Below are 15,135 nucleotides of genomic sequence, written 5' to 3'. Positions count from 1 at the left end.
TTATAAATGGTGCAAAAAAATTTTTGACTAGAAACATAAATGGCTCAATAAATATTATTAAAAAAGTGTATCAAGAATAAAGTGAATAATAATTTTAATAACATTAGTCCTTGGTATGAAAGCATTTTTTGGTTATGAATAAATTCTCAGGAAAAGAACTACACAGGTTTCTTAGCACAAGATATGTCTTACATGATTAGGAAATGATATTAAAATAAGAATATGATAAAATTTCCATAGTGTTCAAAATGTTTCTTTACGAACATATATTTAAAATGCTCGATCAAAGTAATATTTTATATGTTGATTATGAAAAAATCAAGTTCATCAGTTATTTGACACCACATAAATAGCATAATTCTATCTTTGAAGACATTCATAGGAATGAAGAATAAATTTCTATTCAGGAGATTGGAGAAATTTAGTCTGAACTTACGACTTTGTGCAATATTTTTTTCCATGGACAGCATTTGGATCAACTCTCTTTATCACACGCAAAGCAGTTGGTGCTGTGAGTAAGGCATTAACTCCATGTTCCTCAATGACTCTAAAAAATAGATTTATTTCAGTTGGAAATAAATATTTGTAAAGAAATAGTTAAGTGTGAGTGATGTTCTAAAGCTATCATATTGGCTGAATTCAATTATGTAATAGCACATGCTTAATGAGAAAAAATGAATATTATAGTACCTAAAATACTGTCCTGGATCAGGGGTACGATCTGGCTTCCCTTCATACATCACAGATGTCAGACCTGCAGTGAGGGGTGCATAGCAAACATAAGAGTGACCAACTACCCATCCCATGTCAGAGGCAGCCCACCATACATTGTTGTCATGAGGGCATCTTTGATTTTTTAAAACTTCTGACGGTGAGTTACTGTTTTCACAGTTGTTTATTTCATTAGAAAGACTCTGTTGAGATTTCACCCCTGATACTTGGATTCCTTTATGATTATTACTAGATGTTTCTCTGTGTTTTCCATGCAAACAGGAAGCTTTCTTCCTACATTTTAAATGACCAGAAGAAGGATTTATTGAGTGGTTTTCCATTCTTTCACTCTGCTCCTGAAACACTTCTAGATCTCTCCTATCAATTAACATGTTGTTTGAAATTGCATTTGATTCTGATCTGTGCTTTTTCCTACACATTAAATGCTTTTCGTCAAGTTTTGGTAATACTTTTGACTTTACATCCTCATTTTCTGAATAATTTGTTTTGACATATGAGTCATCTTTTAGGCAGTTTACTTCTATGCCTACCCTATGGTGGTGATTCATGCTTACATTACTTTTAGAAATACTGTGATGTGAAATGCTGTCATCTATTGAATGAGCCTCAGAAGCGGCAGAATATGATTTCTCATGTTTCTCCTTTTTTCTCAGGTCCTGATTTTTGGTCCCTGTGACTGATGGGCATGCTTTAAGACATATGTTATGAGGAAAATTGAGTGCATTTGTATCACAGGGCATTTCATGCATTCGATTTGGACTTTTCTTTTGCTTTCCATTCTTTGCTTGGTTATGCTTGGAGCTATAGAAGCCATCTTCAGCACTTAATGCATCAACTAAACTTGAAGCTACCTTTGGTACAGTACTAACATCCAATTGTTTGTAAGAATTTGCATTTTCATTCTGTTTCTCATTGTGATCATGGCAATTTTCTCTAGTCAATCCATAATTCCTTCCACTTCCCTCATCTTCATGATTTTCATCACAAACTGTTGGTAGGTTCTGATTGCTGCATTCTAAATTATTTCCTTTATTTTTTTCTTTGGACGAATCTCCGAAGTTTTCATGAGGGCAATCCATTCCATAAACAGCATGCATTGTCCATGCAAGAGTGGCCAGATGACCTCCTACTGGTCTAACCACCCCTTTAGGCTGGTCTGAAATATGAAATGTAAAAAGCCAATCAGTTTCCATAAAGCATTGTTTTTTAGTCTTACTTTTTACTTTTGTAAGTAAAAAGGCTGTATTAAATTTGAATTAGTGGCAGTGAATGTAATTTTTAATACTTTTGTATGTTTGTGTCACATTATCCTGTTCTGGAAGAATGCTTAAAAATTTAAAGTGAGTACTTATATATATATCTTGCTATATTTAGGAATGTACAATGGAATTAAATGAGACAGTATGAAAAGATGGATTACCAGATCTTTAGAACAATATTTTAACATGGTAAACACATGCACTTTCATCTGTTTGATTTCTCATGTAACCAGCATTAATATATGAACTTTTGGTCATAAAATGCTTCTGGTGTACGTCATTCATGTCATCACATTCACCAACAACATGACATAGTCTAAGCCCTACATTTGAGTGGTGGCATCAGTAAATGTTATGTGTGAGATTTCAAGAAATGATTGCATCATATGTATTATTAATAAAACCAGTTAATTTTCAGTGCCATTTATAATCTTTCTTTAAAATTACCAGAAAACACCCAAGGTGTTTAGGTTACAGCAAATATGCTGGGTATCATGAACATGTGATACTTTGATAGAATAAGTGCAAAGATTGGTGTACATCATATGAAAGCACCCCAATGCTTACCTTTGCATTTAATCTTTGGAAAATATCCAATTTGGAATGAACAAGCATCTTACCGGGTCGTCTTCATCCTCTATCACTATGCTTCTCACATAAATGAACATTGATTGCCTTTATTTTCTTACCTGTTGTTCCTGAAGTATACAGAATATAAAGTGCCTCATTAGCTTCCACTGGAATGCATTCCTGATGACTGGCTGTTTTAAGGGATTCTTCCCAATCCAGTTCTGTGATTACATCTTCAAAAGTATGCTCATACTTGTCTCCATCAAGTTTAATTTCAGGTCTTTCATAAATGATAAGGTGGCTGGGTTTAAAGGCTGAATGTAAAAGGGCCTCTTTCAATATGGAGCGGTAGCTGAAATAATGGACCAATTTTTTTCATTCATTAAAATATACAATTGATACCTAATTTGTCGTCAATTTAATACTAAATATTCAGTCGCTCATTCACAGGCATTTAAAAATAATGTGTCCAAAATGTACTCAATATGCCCTGAAATTTTGCTGACAAGGGATAATGAGACACAGTTAGTAAGAAATATGACTGTTTTTTGCTTGATTTTTTATTAAGTGGCCACTAAGTTCGGAAAATTGAGGATAAATCAAGAACTACTTACCTAATTTCTTTTAAAAATTGGGGAAATCCTTTTAATACCTGTAATTAGCTCCTTTAAAAAAAGGGGCTGATTATTAAAAAAATAAGGATCATGTCATGAAACTCAGGAATTTGTGATGAAAATGATGTTCCTTTTAGCTATAGTTCTGAGATCATTTTGCCTATAGCAAAGGTTGTCACACATGTAGACCCTGGCAAACACTCAAAACTGTAGTGAATTTGACTACCATTGATACCAGAAGCACAAAGGAAAGAGAGATGATTCTCAAAATGTAGGTAATCAGATTCCAAACAATCAAGAGAAGAATGGTAACAAAAGGCAGCTTTCAGGAAAAATTGGGAAAAAGTCTAGAATGGAAATCTATAAAATGGACAATCAACATCTTTATACCTTTATTATCCTAATTTGAAAGAAAAGCTTGATTTTTAATAAAAATCTAGATCATAAAATGCCAACTCAAACAAGTGACCTTGTGTGCATTTCAAAGGATAAGAGCCCTTGGAGTTGAAGAAAGAATCAATATGTGAACTTTATGAACTAAAGTTTGCTATTGCATTAGAAAATTTGTTTTAATCATAGAAATGGGACAAAAGCAAACGAATTAAAGTTACTTCAACATATATCAAGACTGCAAATCCCTATGAAATAAATTTCAAGAAACTGTGGGAGATGCCAAGACAGTAACTTTTAACTGAGTCATCTGCTAAAATGTGCATTAAAATGCAACAATTTCAGAGTGTAAAAATCATATGCCTAGACCACTTGACTTTGAGCAATCATACTTATGTCATTACTAAATTCAGCTTAAGTATTAAACTTTGGACTTGCACTTCATCAAAATGGGCAAGAATGTTCATTCTGTAATTTATGGCTCACTTGAATCGTGACCAGGCAAAATCACTGTGCTTAAGGTTGGATTAAAGTCTTTTGGGTGTATTTGGAAATAATCGGATAATATGGCTGTGCATTGTGTATGAACAATTATAGGTAAAGAAAAAGTTGCATTGTTATGAGTTTCATTGTCATATGTTGCACATTTTAATATTCAATTACTGAAAATTTTGGATTAACACGATAAACACATCTTTCACTAGTATTGAATAAATTAATGTACCTTTGTAATTACTGTAAATTAATAATGCTATGGTTAGCATAATCAGATTTATAACAGTACATACCAGTGAAAATTTGCAAGCAAATAGAACAATTAAGATACAACAATCAAGGTGGCACATTTAATATCTTTATTTCTGAAAATGCAATCCCTGATTGTATATTCTGAAATATTTGAAAGTAAGAACACTGCTGCAATTTCATTCAGGATCCTCCTCAGAAGTATGAATCATCTGAATGGTATTCCATAAGGCAATGCTTAATTTTTAATGAGATTGGGAAAGTGAGGAGTTCATTCCAGAAATAACTTTTTCTACAAAATATGCACCTTGTATTTTGTCCTGTTTGCATAAATGTAATTGATTGAGCATAAAAAATAGGTTAATGCAGTGAGCATGGCAATTAACATATTTAATGACTATAAAGGAATTATTTCCTGAAAATTCTTCATGAAATAAATCCTTCTATACCTCGTATATTCATATTTATAATCATTCATATGCTTACTGAACTATTTTATTTGGTTCCACTCCACAATTAGCTGCCACAATCACAGTTGGCTCTGCATGTTCAATTCGTGTTTGAAGTTCTCGAGCAGCAAAACCTAGTTGTGCAAAGAAGTGATAAGAATTCAGAATTATGGAATCCCAGAATAATAATTTTTTCTAGACGTAAACATTAAATATTTAACATATACTAATAATGAACATTCATGGATTACTCATAACCTATTTTACATAAGCTTCAACAACTGCAGCTATGGTATCAACACTTCAGTATTCATGACTTTCATATGCTCATGAACAACTTCCTTGAGCTTAAAAATATGCATACTTAGAATTTCATTTATGACTGTCACATCATACTAAAATAGTCGAACCTTTGGTATTCTTGGCCTGTTTGCTGAATGTATCATTTAAAAAACATTTCTTTGCTTTAACGTGGTTGAAGCAAAGTATTTAATTTTATAAAGTGTTTTGTGAGTCAGATGGATGATTTTCCTGGTTATAGTCTATTCAGATTAAAAATTAAAGAAATAAAGGCTCAGCATGAGCTGTGTTTTGCTGAAAGGTATGAGTTCTGCAGTGCTAAAAGTATCACTACACTGTTGAGATAAATTGCATAATGCTAACTTCGGTAGCAAGAATGACAACATATCCAGCCAAGTACCCGAGGATTACAAATATCCTTTCAGTTTTGAGCATGATTTTTTTAATCCTTGGATCATGCAGTCACTTCAATTAAATGATGTGATGCCCTCTTAGCTATGGGAGCATCAAAACCTAAATATATATCTAATGAAAATATATAGTTAAGGCCAGCACTGGCTTGACTTACAGGGTCCGTACAAAAAGTATCGGGACTGGTTCCAAAAATCAAAATTTATTGCAATTATCATTATAATTACTTAAGCTTCTACCCCGTAGTTTAAAGCTAGCAAAGTTCACATTGCCAAGTTTGAAGGAGTCCAAAACTTGGGCATTAATACTGACACATAAAATTTTGCAGAATAAAAGAAACTATTTTTCCAAAAGATTCACATTTCACACTCAAACCAGCACCACTTAAGGTTATCATATTTCCTTGCATTATGACCTAAAATTGAGGGGGGATGAATGGGTCTTCAGCCACCCCGGTCAAAATGCAAAAGAATATAAAAAAATGATATAATGTGTAGTTAAATACTCAAACCTTAGAATTTGATAAAGGGGTAAGGGACGCATAAATAATCTTTAAGGTCTGTGTTTTCTCACAGGTCTTCCGAATTTAGCATTTATACATGTTGAATGTTTCATAATTCATAATTGAATATACAGGCTATCTACAATAAAATAAAAAAAATACAAAAATTATGTTCATAACCAGACTGCCTAATAATGTTGGATTTTTACTTTTAATTTTTGTATACTGACCTCCAAACACAACTGAGTGAATAGCGCCAAGACGAGCAGCTGCTAACATAGAAATGATGGCCTCTGGAATCATCGGCATGTATATTAAAACCCGGTCACCTTTTTTTACTCCAATTTTTGAATAAACTCCTGCAAGTAATGACACCTGGTACCAGTATGATGATAATTTTAAGAATCAATCTTTAAGTTTGACATAACACTGACACAAGATTAACCAGTTTATTTTAAAATTAAACTTGCCTTCTCAAGAAGTTGTGAATATGTTATTCGACGGATGGATGAAGTAACAGGACTATCATGTATCAAAGCCAGTCTCTCTCCAAATCCATTTTCTACATGGCGGTCAACCGCATTGTAGCATGCATTCAGCATTCCTCCAACAAACCTCAGGGAATATAAAAAAATAATTTTCATGCCATTGGAGTAACAATAAAGCCCTTCTTTAAGCTTAAGCATTATGATTTGATGGGCACAAAGATAACTAGGCTGACAGCAACCTCATTGAAAGGGTTATCCAACTCCTTATCCTTCCTTGCATGAGTATTACAGTTGATACTTATTTAGAGGAATGATCAGGAAATACCATATGAAGTGCGGGTTAATGCATATTGAGTTCCCATTAATAACCATGCTATTCATGTATACCTTATGCATAATATAATTTGCACATTTATATGATTCAATTTAGGGGTTGATTTTAATTTATTTAAAATTACACTTTATCAAATAGGTAAATATTATTTCATGAAAATTTGACTTTACTGATTTTTGATAAATTAATTTTTGTTTGCATCAACTACTGAAATTATAATTTTATCCAGAAATTCATTCTTTAAGTAATGGAATGCATTGCATTAAAATCACTTTCATGGTACAAATATATGAAGGTACCATTTGTTTACTTTCTTTATTCTACCAACAGTGCGACACAAGGCTTTGTTGCTGCACAGGTAGAAATGATTTTAGTGCTACTTCTGTGGGCACTGACAATGAAAATATGGTATTAGTTTTACCACAGAATATTCAATAATATCAATTAAGAGTAATTTTCTTCACCTCTAACTGATAGGAAATCCTATTATCATCATGGATCCATGTGGTCCTTGAGTTAGCAAGTTTCCTTAGCAGCACTTTAACTTATGATCAAAATTTGTCAGGGTTTGACTGTAAGCTACATCCAGGAAAATTTGAAAATCAGAGCACAGTAATTTTAGCTGGGTATAACCAGAAGCATCACCCAGTTCTGAAATTAGGGCCCTTTAGCCAGTAACCTTATGTTCTTCCCACTAGACTAGAATGCCCACTGGGTGATTGGTAGAACTATTTTAGCAATGGCCTCTTGTACAACACTTGGAATTTCCATTCCATAATCTGTTACAATTGCTATGGAAAGCACTATCTTTGTCCTTGAAAAAATATGAAAGCATAAAATTGGAGCACAAGTCAGTTTTGATTAATTTTGCAAAAAATGAAAAGAAGAAATGTAGGACTACTATCATTTTTTCAATGTTCAATATTGGAAAGGGGAAGCAAAAAATGATTTAATGAGGGACTTGAAATGAAGACCTATTAGATATAGCTAATAAGTAGTAGTATTTAGGGGAGGCGGCCAACAGCTGACGTCATATGTGCCATAGGGGATGGACAGGAAAGGATGAAGGACGGAGAGAAACCCGGCGTCGGCATTAGCCTACTCTTAAGAAGAGGTCCCAAGGGGTCCGCAGCTTAACGTCCCATCCGACAGACAGCGTACTCACTCAAAGTGCCCTCCACAAAGCACCTCGAGTAGGGCTTGAGATACTTCTGAATATAGTTAATAAACATATATGTTAAATTGCAAATTGTTTTTTCCTCTAACATATCTTAGTTATGTTGACATTTCTAAGGATGATAAAAGATAGTACAACATGAATGAACAAAAAAAAATAAACTTTTAGGTTATACTCATGTTAAGCTCAGATCCTTATCCTTACTCACATGCATAGTAAAGTCATCTTCTGAATGGAACATTAAATACAGGGGGAACTTAGCATAAGCATTGTAATAGTTAGGATTTGATATTTAACTTAAATTACAAAAACTTACCATTTGGTGAATGGAGGGTCTGAATCATCTAACACTTTATTCCATGGTTTATACCATGAAAGTTTGTGACCAACCTCTGCCCAGAATTCAGGAGGATTTTCAAGTGACAATTTGAATGCTTTGTCATATTCACTCTCGCCTCTTTCTTGCTTTAGTACATCATGATTTTGAAATTCAAAGACTTTATCAAAATTCTCACTGCTATCTGGAAGATCAAATATCCATAGTGGAAAACATACAATAGGAATAAGAGTAAAGCCATTTAATAAATTCCACATAAGAGAATACTGATGATTATTTATATTGACGATGGCCACATCTTCTCTACCTTATTGTTTTTTTGCTAGTTTTGATGATATTTACAGGTGTTTATAAAATTCCTAGTGATTTCCATAAAATGCTATTTATTAAAAATGTAATTTATGAAACACTGAGAGTCATATCTATAGTTGAAGAAATAAGACACATGATATGTATTTGTGATGAAATATCAGGAGGTATCTGGCCATTACACTTAATGCTTGACTCCAAATCCAAAGTGGGTAGTCTGGCCCATACAGAGAAAGAGTTGCCCAATTTAAAAATGATAATTTATGATGTGTTAGAAAATACACATTTTCAGAACTTATAAAAATAAATATTATTGTAAGACTTTAATCAGCTCAAACAAAACAAGTGTTAAGTTTATGTCGTATTGGATATTAAAATTCTCTCAGTATTTTCACACATTTCAGTTTTGAAAATATTAAGAATTAGACCCAGGTGCAAATCACCATAGAGCCTTACAACCATTATAAATGCATTTATCTTTACTTATTGCACATCGCTTGAACTCTTGTGGCATACCCTTGTAGATACAAGTCCCCCAGAAAGGTTTTATGCATTAATGAATGAGATTCTCAAATTAATGAACTATTTGTGGATCTCAATTGATATAAATACTAAATATCCAAGAAAAAAGCTTCCCCTGCATACCTCTTACATAGGAATATCTTAATAAAATGAAATGAATACCGCCGTATAGCCATAATAAGTTAGCAGCACTCGTCCCTTACTGAGAACAAAATTTTGTTGTGATGGTTTGTGTGGAAAGAAGTTCCTTGACAGTGACCAACCACTACCTATCAACCAGAGCCCCATTCTGCAGTGACATGTGGGAATGTTACTTCCTTGCCATAGGCCAACTGTAGACCCAGACACTCAAACCCAATTGGACAGGGTTAAAAAGACTCCTTAACGGAGTCCCTTTAACCCAGTCAATGATTCCAATTGGGTTTGAGCTAGGGTCTGTAATTGGTCACTAGCAAGGAAGTTACACTATCGTAAACTACTGCAGAAGGGTGTTCTGTTTGAGAGGTTGTGGTTGGTCACTGTCGTGGAATTTCTTTTCCCACAAAAAATCACAACAAAATTTTGTTTTCATTGCGGGATGAGTGGTGCTAAATAATTACAGCTAGAGGAGTTTTCATTTTATTTTATTGATTTACGAGGCCGTAGAGCTCAATTTCTTTCATAGGAATATCTCATGAAGAACGACATGAAGAATCTAAAATTGACAAGCTTTAAGATGGATGTAGGTAATATTACTACTTCTTTTTATGGCAGGCATGAAATAAGGTGGAGAGGAGATACTCTACTAATTTTATTTGGATTCGTTTAACATCTTTTTAAAGTTAATATCGAAATATGAGTACAGTGTTATTGTGATGATTGCCTCTGTTCCTTACAATCATATACCTTATAAGGGTCTCCCACCGGGTCCACGTTCGTAGGGTTGCCGACGTTTCGATGGCCCTGCGTACCGACATGCCCTGAAGACGATGGACGACTCGGCCATCGAAACGTCGGCAACCCTACGAACGTGGACCCGGTGGGAGACCCGAATAATCTTGGAAAACATTATTCGCCGGGAAAGTACCAGATCATTCTTCATATACCTTATAAGCTATCAGTTTTTCTGATTTTAAAAACAATGAATTTGAGTTCTTTAATCTGTATGGCTCTGGAACACCCTTAAGATAAAATGGTAGGGGAATTTCCGGAGTTTATCATTTCCTTTTATTTAATACTAGAAAACGGTTTGTTTCATTGGCATTTCTTAAAAAAAACATGACTCTTGAATTGTTTTCTTATGAGACCAATGATAAAATGAATAATTTTTTAATGGTTCCATTTCCGTAAAACATTTTTAAATCAATAATAGTCCACTTTCTGAAAGAGGAAGTTTAACTGAGATTTGAAGTTATTTATATTTGTTCTGGAAAAATATGGTGTGATACTTTTCAATGCTTCTCATCCCGTCACTCGGAACCTTGGAGATTAAATTGAAGCTCAGAAAACGTGTTTATTTTCACTTTATCGACACTTGCTAAAATACATATCTCTATTTGGATTCTCATGGACGTCATGACGCAAGTGATAGTGTACTAATGCTAGAGGTCTTTCACAAACGCCGTAGCAGCTTATGTTTACTCCGCACGTTGGAATAGTAAATTGGATTATAAAAGCCGAAAAGCTAAGTGTGCACACAATACAATCATATGGTTAAATATTTGACCTATCTATCACACATTATACTACCAAACGAATATCATCAGAAGTTTACATTTTCAGAAAACTCGGATAGCACACTCATGATTCTGCAACGAATATTAGAACTAATTCAGATATTTCGCCCGAGTGATGCCCATTCAAAGAGTATTAATGGACTAACATAGGACTTTGTATTAAAAAAATGCTGCGAAAAGGTGTGACCTTCTATGCCTCAGTTTTCCCGGGAACTTGATTTTTTCCATTTAAAAACGACCTATCGAAGCCTCGAATTCATATTAGTCCCTCTTTAAGAACATGTTTTCTAAAACACTGTTAGAACTCTGGATTGCTGTATTTATCATTTCCATTACAGTTATTGACCGGCCTGTTTCGCGGGAATAATTGTAAACAACATATGTTCGTTGGGAAAATCGGGAAGGTCAGAAATTGGAAACCAGAAATCGCGTCGTCACCCTGAAGTTTACATGAAAAAAATCTTGTCATATAATGCAGTATTTTCCACTGCGTAGGATTTCGCATTATTAAAGAATTCTACCGATGCTATTTCCTGTGCCCTACAAGGATACTGAGAATGCCGTACCCTCACAATCCAACCTTAAGGACTGAACGTGATTATTCATTCATACATTCACATTGCAATTCAATTGACCTTCGGCCACAATGGGCGGTAGAATCTTTCCCACGAGCAAGTCTATTGTTTACTACAGAGGACCTGAAGATCCCCCTCTCTTGCGTTTTAGACAATGGATTTTGGCATTGACTTTAAATGTGTAAACATATGGTCATTCATCCGAGTGATTATGAAATCGCGCATATCCATATCCTGTTCTCTCTCTCCATTTTACTAACATTAGAAGTTACGAATACCATTCCCGTTAATATTCTAACTCTAATGGGCACAATATAACCTCTGGCATTAAAGGCTGTCATGCCATCAGGATTATTATTTTGCACGAGGATTATTCGCGGTTGATCGTCACAAATTTACTACAGTACTCCCTGAAGTATAATAAAATGGCTTCTTCAAAATCTCTCGGCATATTAGACGGACATTATAATTGTTGCATTAATGGATTGGCAGTTCCAAGGTTAACGATGAAGGTGCAAGAGAGCACCAATAAGGTAGGCGTGGGCCGCTATTCCCAAATCCATGGGTACCACCTGTGTCTTGGTCATAGGTTGACTCACGGGCCCAGATTAATAAAAGGTTTCGATTCCCTTAGCATTGTGAGGATGCCCGAGTATCGAAATCACGCTCAGTGAAGATTTTAAATGATGACATCCGTTAACATAAAAAAAATAATCCTTTCTCCAATGCGTACGAAACAGTGGAGTTCGTCCTCCAAGTCATTCCATCGGAGGAATTATGCATCGTATACCGTAATATCACAAGAGATTTTTTAAAATTTGAGTTTTAAACACTTTTTTACTATCAACAGTGCGATAGCTCCAGTTTAACATTCCGCTGTTCATTATAAAACTTATTTCTATAACTTATTGGTAGCCTATGTTCATGCAAAACATACCTTAATCGGTAGAATACCAATGATAACAATTATTAATATTTAATATGAGTTCCGTTTGAGAATGGCATTCAGCAGCATGTGCGTACACCTCCCGTCTATTTGAAGGAAGAGAAATATCCCTCAGTCTTGAGTGAGATATACCAGGCACATTTTCATATTTGTGACCGCGCACGAATTTCTTGAAATTGAAATGGTGGGGTATTCGGGGTGCCGCGACAGTTTTTCGTATCTCGCTATGAACTCGATGAAGTTCATTCCAGTTGACCGGTGAGTTTGCCATTCACCGACCTCACCGCCGACGGGTTGGAACCATCCCCCCACCCCCGCACAATAGGGCGGCTCGGCCTCGAGGAATGAATGCCCATATAACCGTTCGCGAATGATTGGGTCTCATGGATATTTTGCTTCAGCGGGATTGGAAAAACATCACCGCGAATGGAGAACGTACATCTACGCATTCGCAAATCCAATTTGAACGTGTACTCGTTGGGACTCTTCATGGCAGATCCAGAGTGCACTCACGAATAACTCGCATCAGTGCACCACTGTGCCGCCGAGCGTTTGATTCATAAGCCATTTCGGACGCAACGAAAATGGCAAAAAATCCCCTTTTCGATGATAGTATTAAAAATATTGCTACTTTTTTATACTAAAATATTTGACCGCTTTAAATTGAATTTAGGTTATCGAGGTAAGATATGAAAGTATGAATCAATTTTACGCTTTCAAGACGATGTCAGGCTTGGTATTATATTTTAGAAATGATACAGCGGTTGAGCTATTTCGTTCATTTTTCTAATTTCGCACTGTAATCATAATTAATTAAATACACGCTTCATCTAATAAATTCATACTTCATCCATACTTCAAGTAACATTAAAACACGTGGTACTCAGGATAGCTACACAATGCGAATCAACAAGGCAACAGGGTTGGCAGATTGGCAACTAACGGCTACACAATATAATGAAAAACAATTTTCCAGAACTTTGCTCGTGGTAGAGACTTGGTAGGTGGAAGGTGGGTCAGTGATCATCAGCGTGTGAGGAGTGCTCCTCATCTGCATTCAATATCTTGCTCAGTGAGTAAAAGATTAAGCACCTTAAAAGTATGGCATCGGTAATGACTACTTGACTGCTGCTCAGCTCTATCTCTTTAACATGTTTCCAAAATACTAATTCCATATCAAAAGGAGTTTACTTACCCGCGCGGTTCCTGCCGCCATGTCTATGATGGCGCCCTCTTTGAGAGGAAATCAGATTTTCGAACATTCCTTCTGCTGCATATTTCGCTGAATTTTCACATTCTTTATCTGAGATGACAGCTTCGTCGCAACACTCTCGGGCACATGATTCAAGAGTATCATCGTTAAACGATGAAGTTAGCATCTTTCCCCCGGATACGATTTTTGCGGTCAATGTATTTCCTGGAAGTATTATCTACATCAGTCAACATGACCAGATTGAAAAAATAAAATCAAAAGCATCCTTCAGAAGTTTAAAACCGGTTTTCGACCAGTTAACGAAAATTTTATTTCCTTATAGCACACTACTACTGGCGACCTATCGAGTTATGTACAGCAAGATAAGACTATTTTAAAGAAAATTCAAAATTAGAAGTCTGAATAAATAGCCAAGAAGAAATTAAATTCCCAAAATTTAAAATTTTCAGTTGATTTATTCGATAAATAAAATACTGATTGTTAAATGATATTCAAATGTTGGTCAATGTTGATTGGCATTAACCACTTAATCTCTTTCACTATGAATGAAGGCAAGGAATTTAGAGTATTAATTCAACTCATTCATACAATGACGGCTCCTTCCAGTTGTGAATAAAATAACTGAAAAATGATTAGTTCCCAAACGCTCCCGACGGAGGCGAGAGGAAAATTCGCGGCACTCGTAAGCGGAGTTCTTCGTTCTCTTCTCGGGTCACAGAAGTTGAACGGTGCACTTACAGAATATGGACTACTGGCTGAGTCGAGGATACATCCCCGATTATATAGGCAGGAAGAGCGCTTCCTTTCCGCATAAATCACTGTTACTATGTTCTGGGGGCCAGAGGCTTGTTAAAATTCGAGTGCCTGTACTTTCACGTGTCATAGTGTCATTGACTTGGCCGGGGTTAAAGACCAGCGAGGGAATATCGTGCTGTGCTCGTGATTGTCAACTACATAGGTTCACCTCTGCGAAACAGGATACCCACTCGATTTTATATTCATCGATTTAGAATGATGATACATGTATAAATATGACTCTCAGATTCATTATTAAAGAGGAGACTACTTTCTTCATTCTCCATTTTTGAAACAGGACAAACTTTTCCTCATTTCAGCTCATCAATCAAATAGAAAAAGTCACTATGCTGCAAATTATAAGACTTTATCGGTAGCTTACCGGGCTGAACATATGTACATGTGGGTGTAAAGTCATTGCGAGACAGCTGAATGGCACGGCGGTCGTTGATGGTCATCCTTGAATGACCAAAATGGCATCCGTAACCGTTCCAGATCCTCGAGGTCTCAAGCCGCATCTGCATCTTAGAATTTCACCAAATATCTGCAACTTTGAGTGTAAAATACAAGTATCTGTTTGTTTTATTCTTCTTTGGACATAATTGTGGCCAGTGTGCTCTCATCGCATAAGTTTCCGAAACATCAGAGCTTACGACATTTCCAAGGTCGAGGTTGAGCTTGACTCTGATACCTCTGGGTTTGCAGGCACACCTATCAAGGCTGGAATGTCGAAATAGCCACTACAAAGCATTG

At 35.4% G+C, this 15,135-nt stretch overlaps 1 protein-coding gene across 1 annotated transcript in view; it reads right to left on the bottom strand.

Moving 5' to 3' along the window:
- The window catches only part of LOC139690059 (acyl-CoA synthetase short-chain family member 3, mitochondrial), a 28,103-nt gene extending 13,197 nt beyond the window's left edge, over positions 1-14,906 (bottom strand). Inside the window, 9 exon segments of the mRNA XM_071587256.1 lie at positions 437-547; positions 691-844; positions 1,808-1,888; positions 2,681-2,913; positions 4,796-4,892; positions 6,202-6,346; positions 6,442-6,586; positions 8,287-8,491; positions 14,765-14,906. Coding sequence (XP_071443357.1) covers positions 437-547; positions 691-844; positions 1,808-1,888; positions 2,681-2,913; positions 4,796-4,892; positions 6,202-6,346; positions 6,442-6,586; positions 8,287-8,491; positions 14,765-14,906 — 1,313 coding nt within the window.
- Positions 14,907-15,135: the final 229 nt, after the last annotated feature.

The sequence above is a fragment of the Hetaerina americana genome, unplaced genomic scaffold, assembly GCF_022747635.1.
Source record: "Hetaerina americana unplaced genomic scaffold, ioHetAmer1.1.p SCAF_3, whole genome shotgun sequence".
Classification (NCBI taxonomy): domain Eukaryota; kingdom Metazoa; phylum Arthropoda; class Insecta; order Odonata; family Calopterygidae; genus Hetaerina; species Hetaerina americana.
This window is presented reverse-complemented; position numbering and strand designations above follow the sequence as displayed.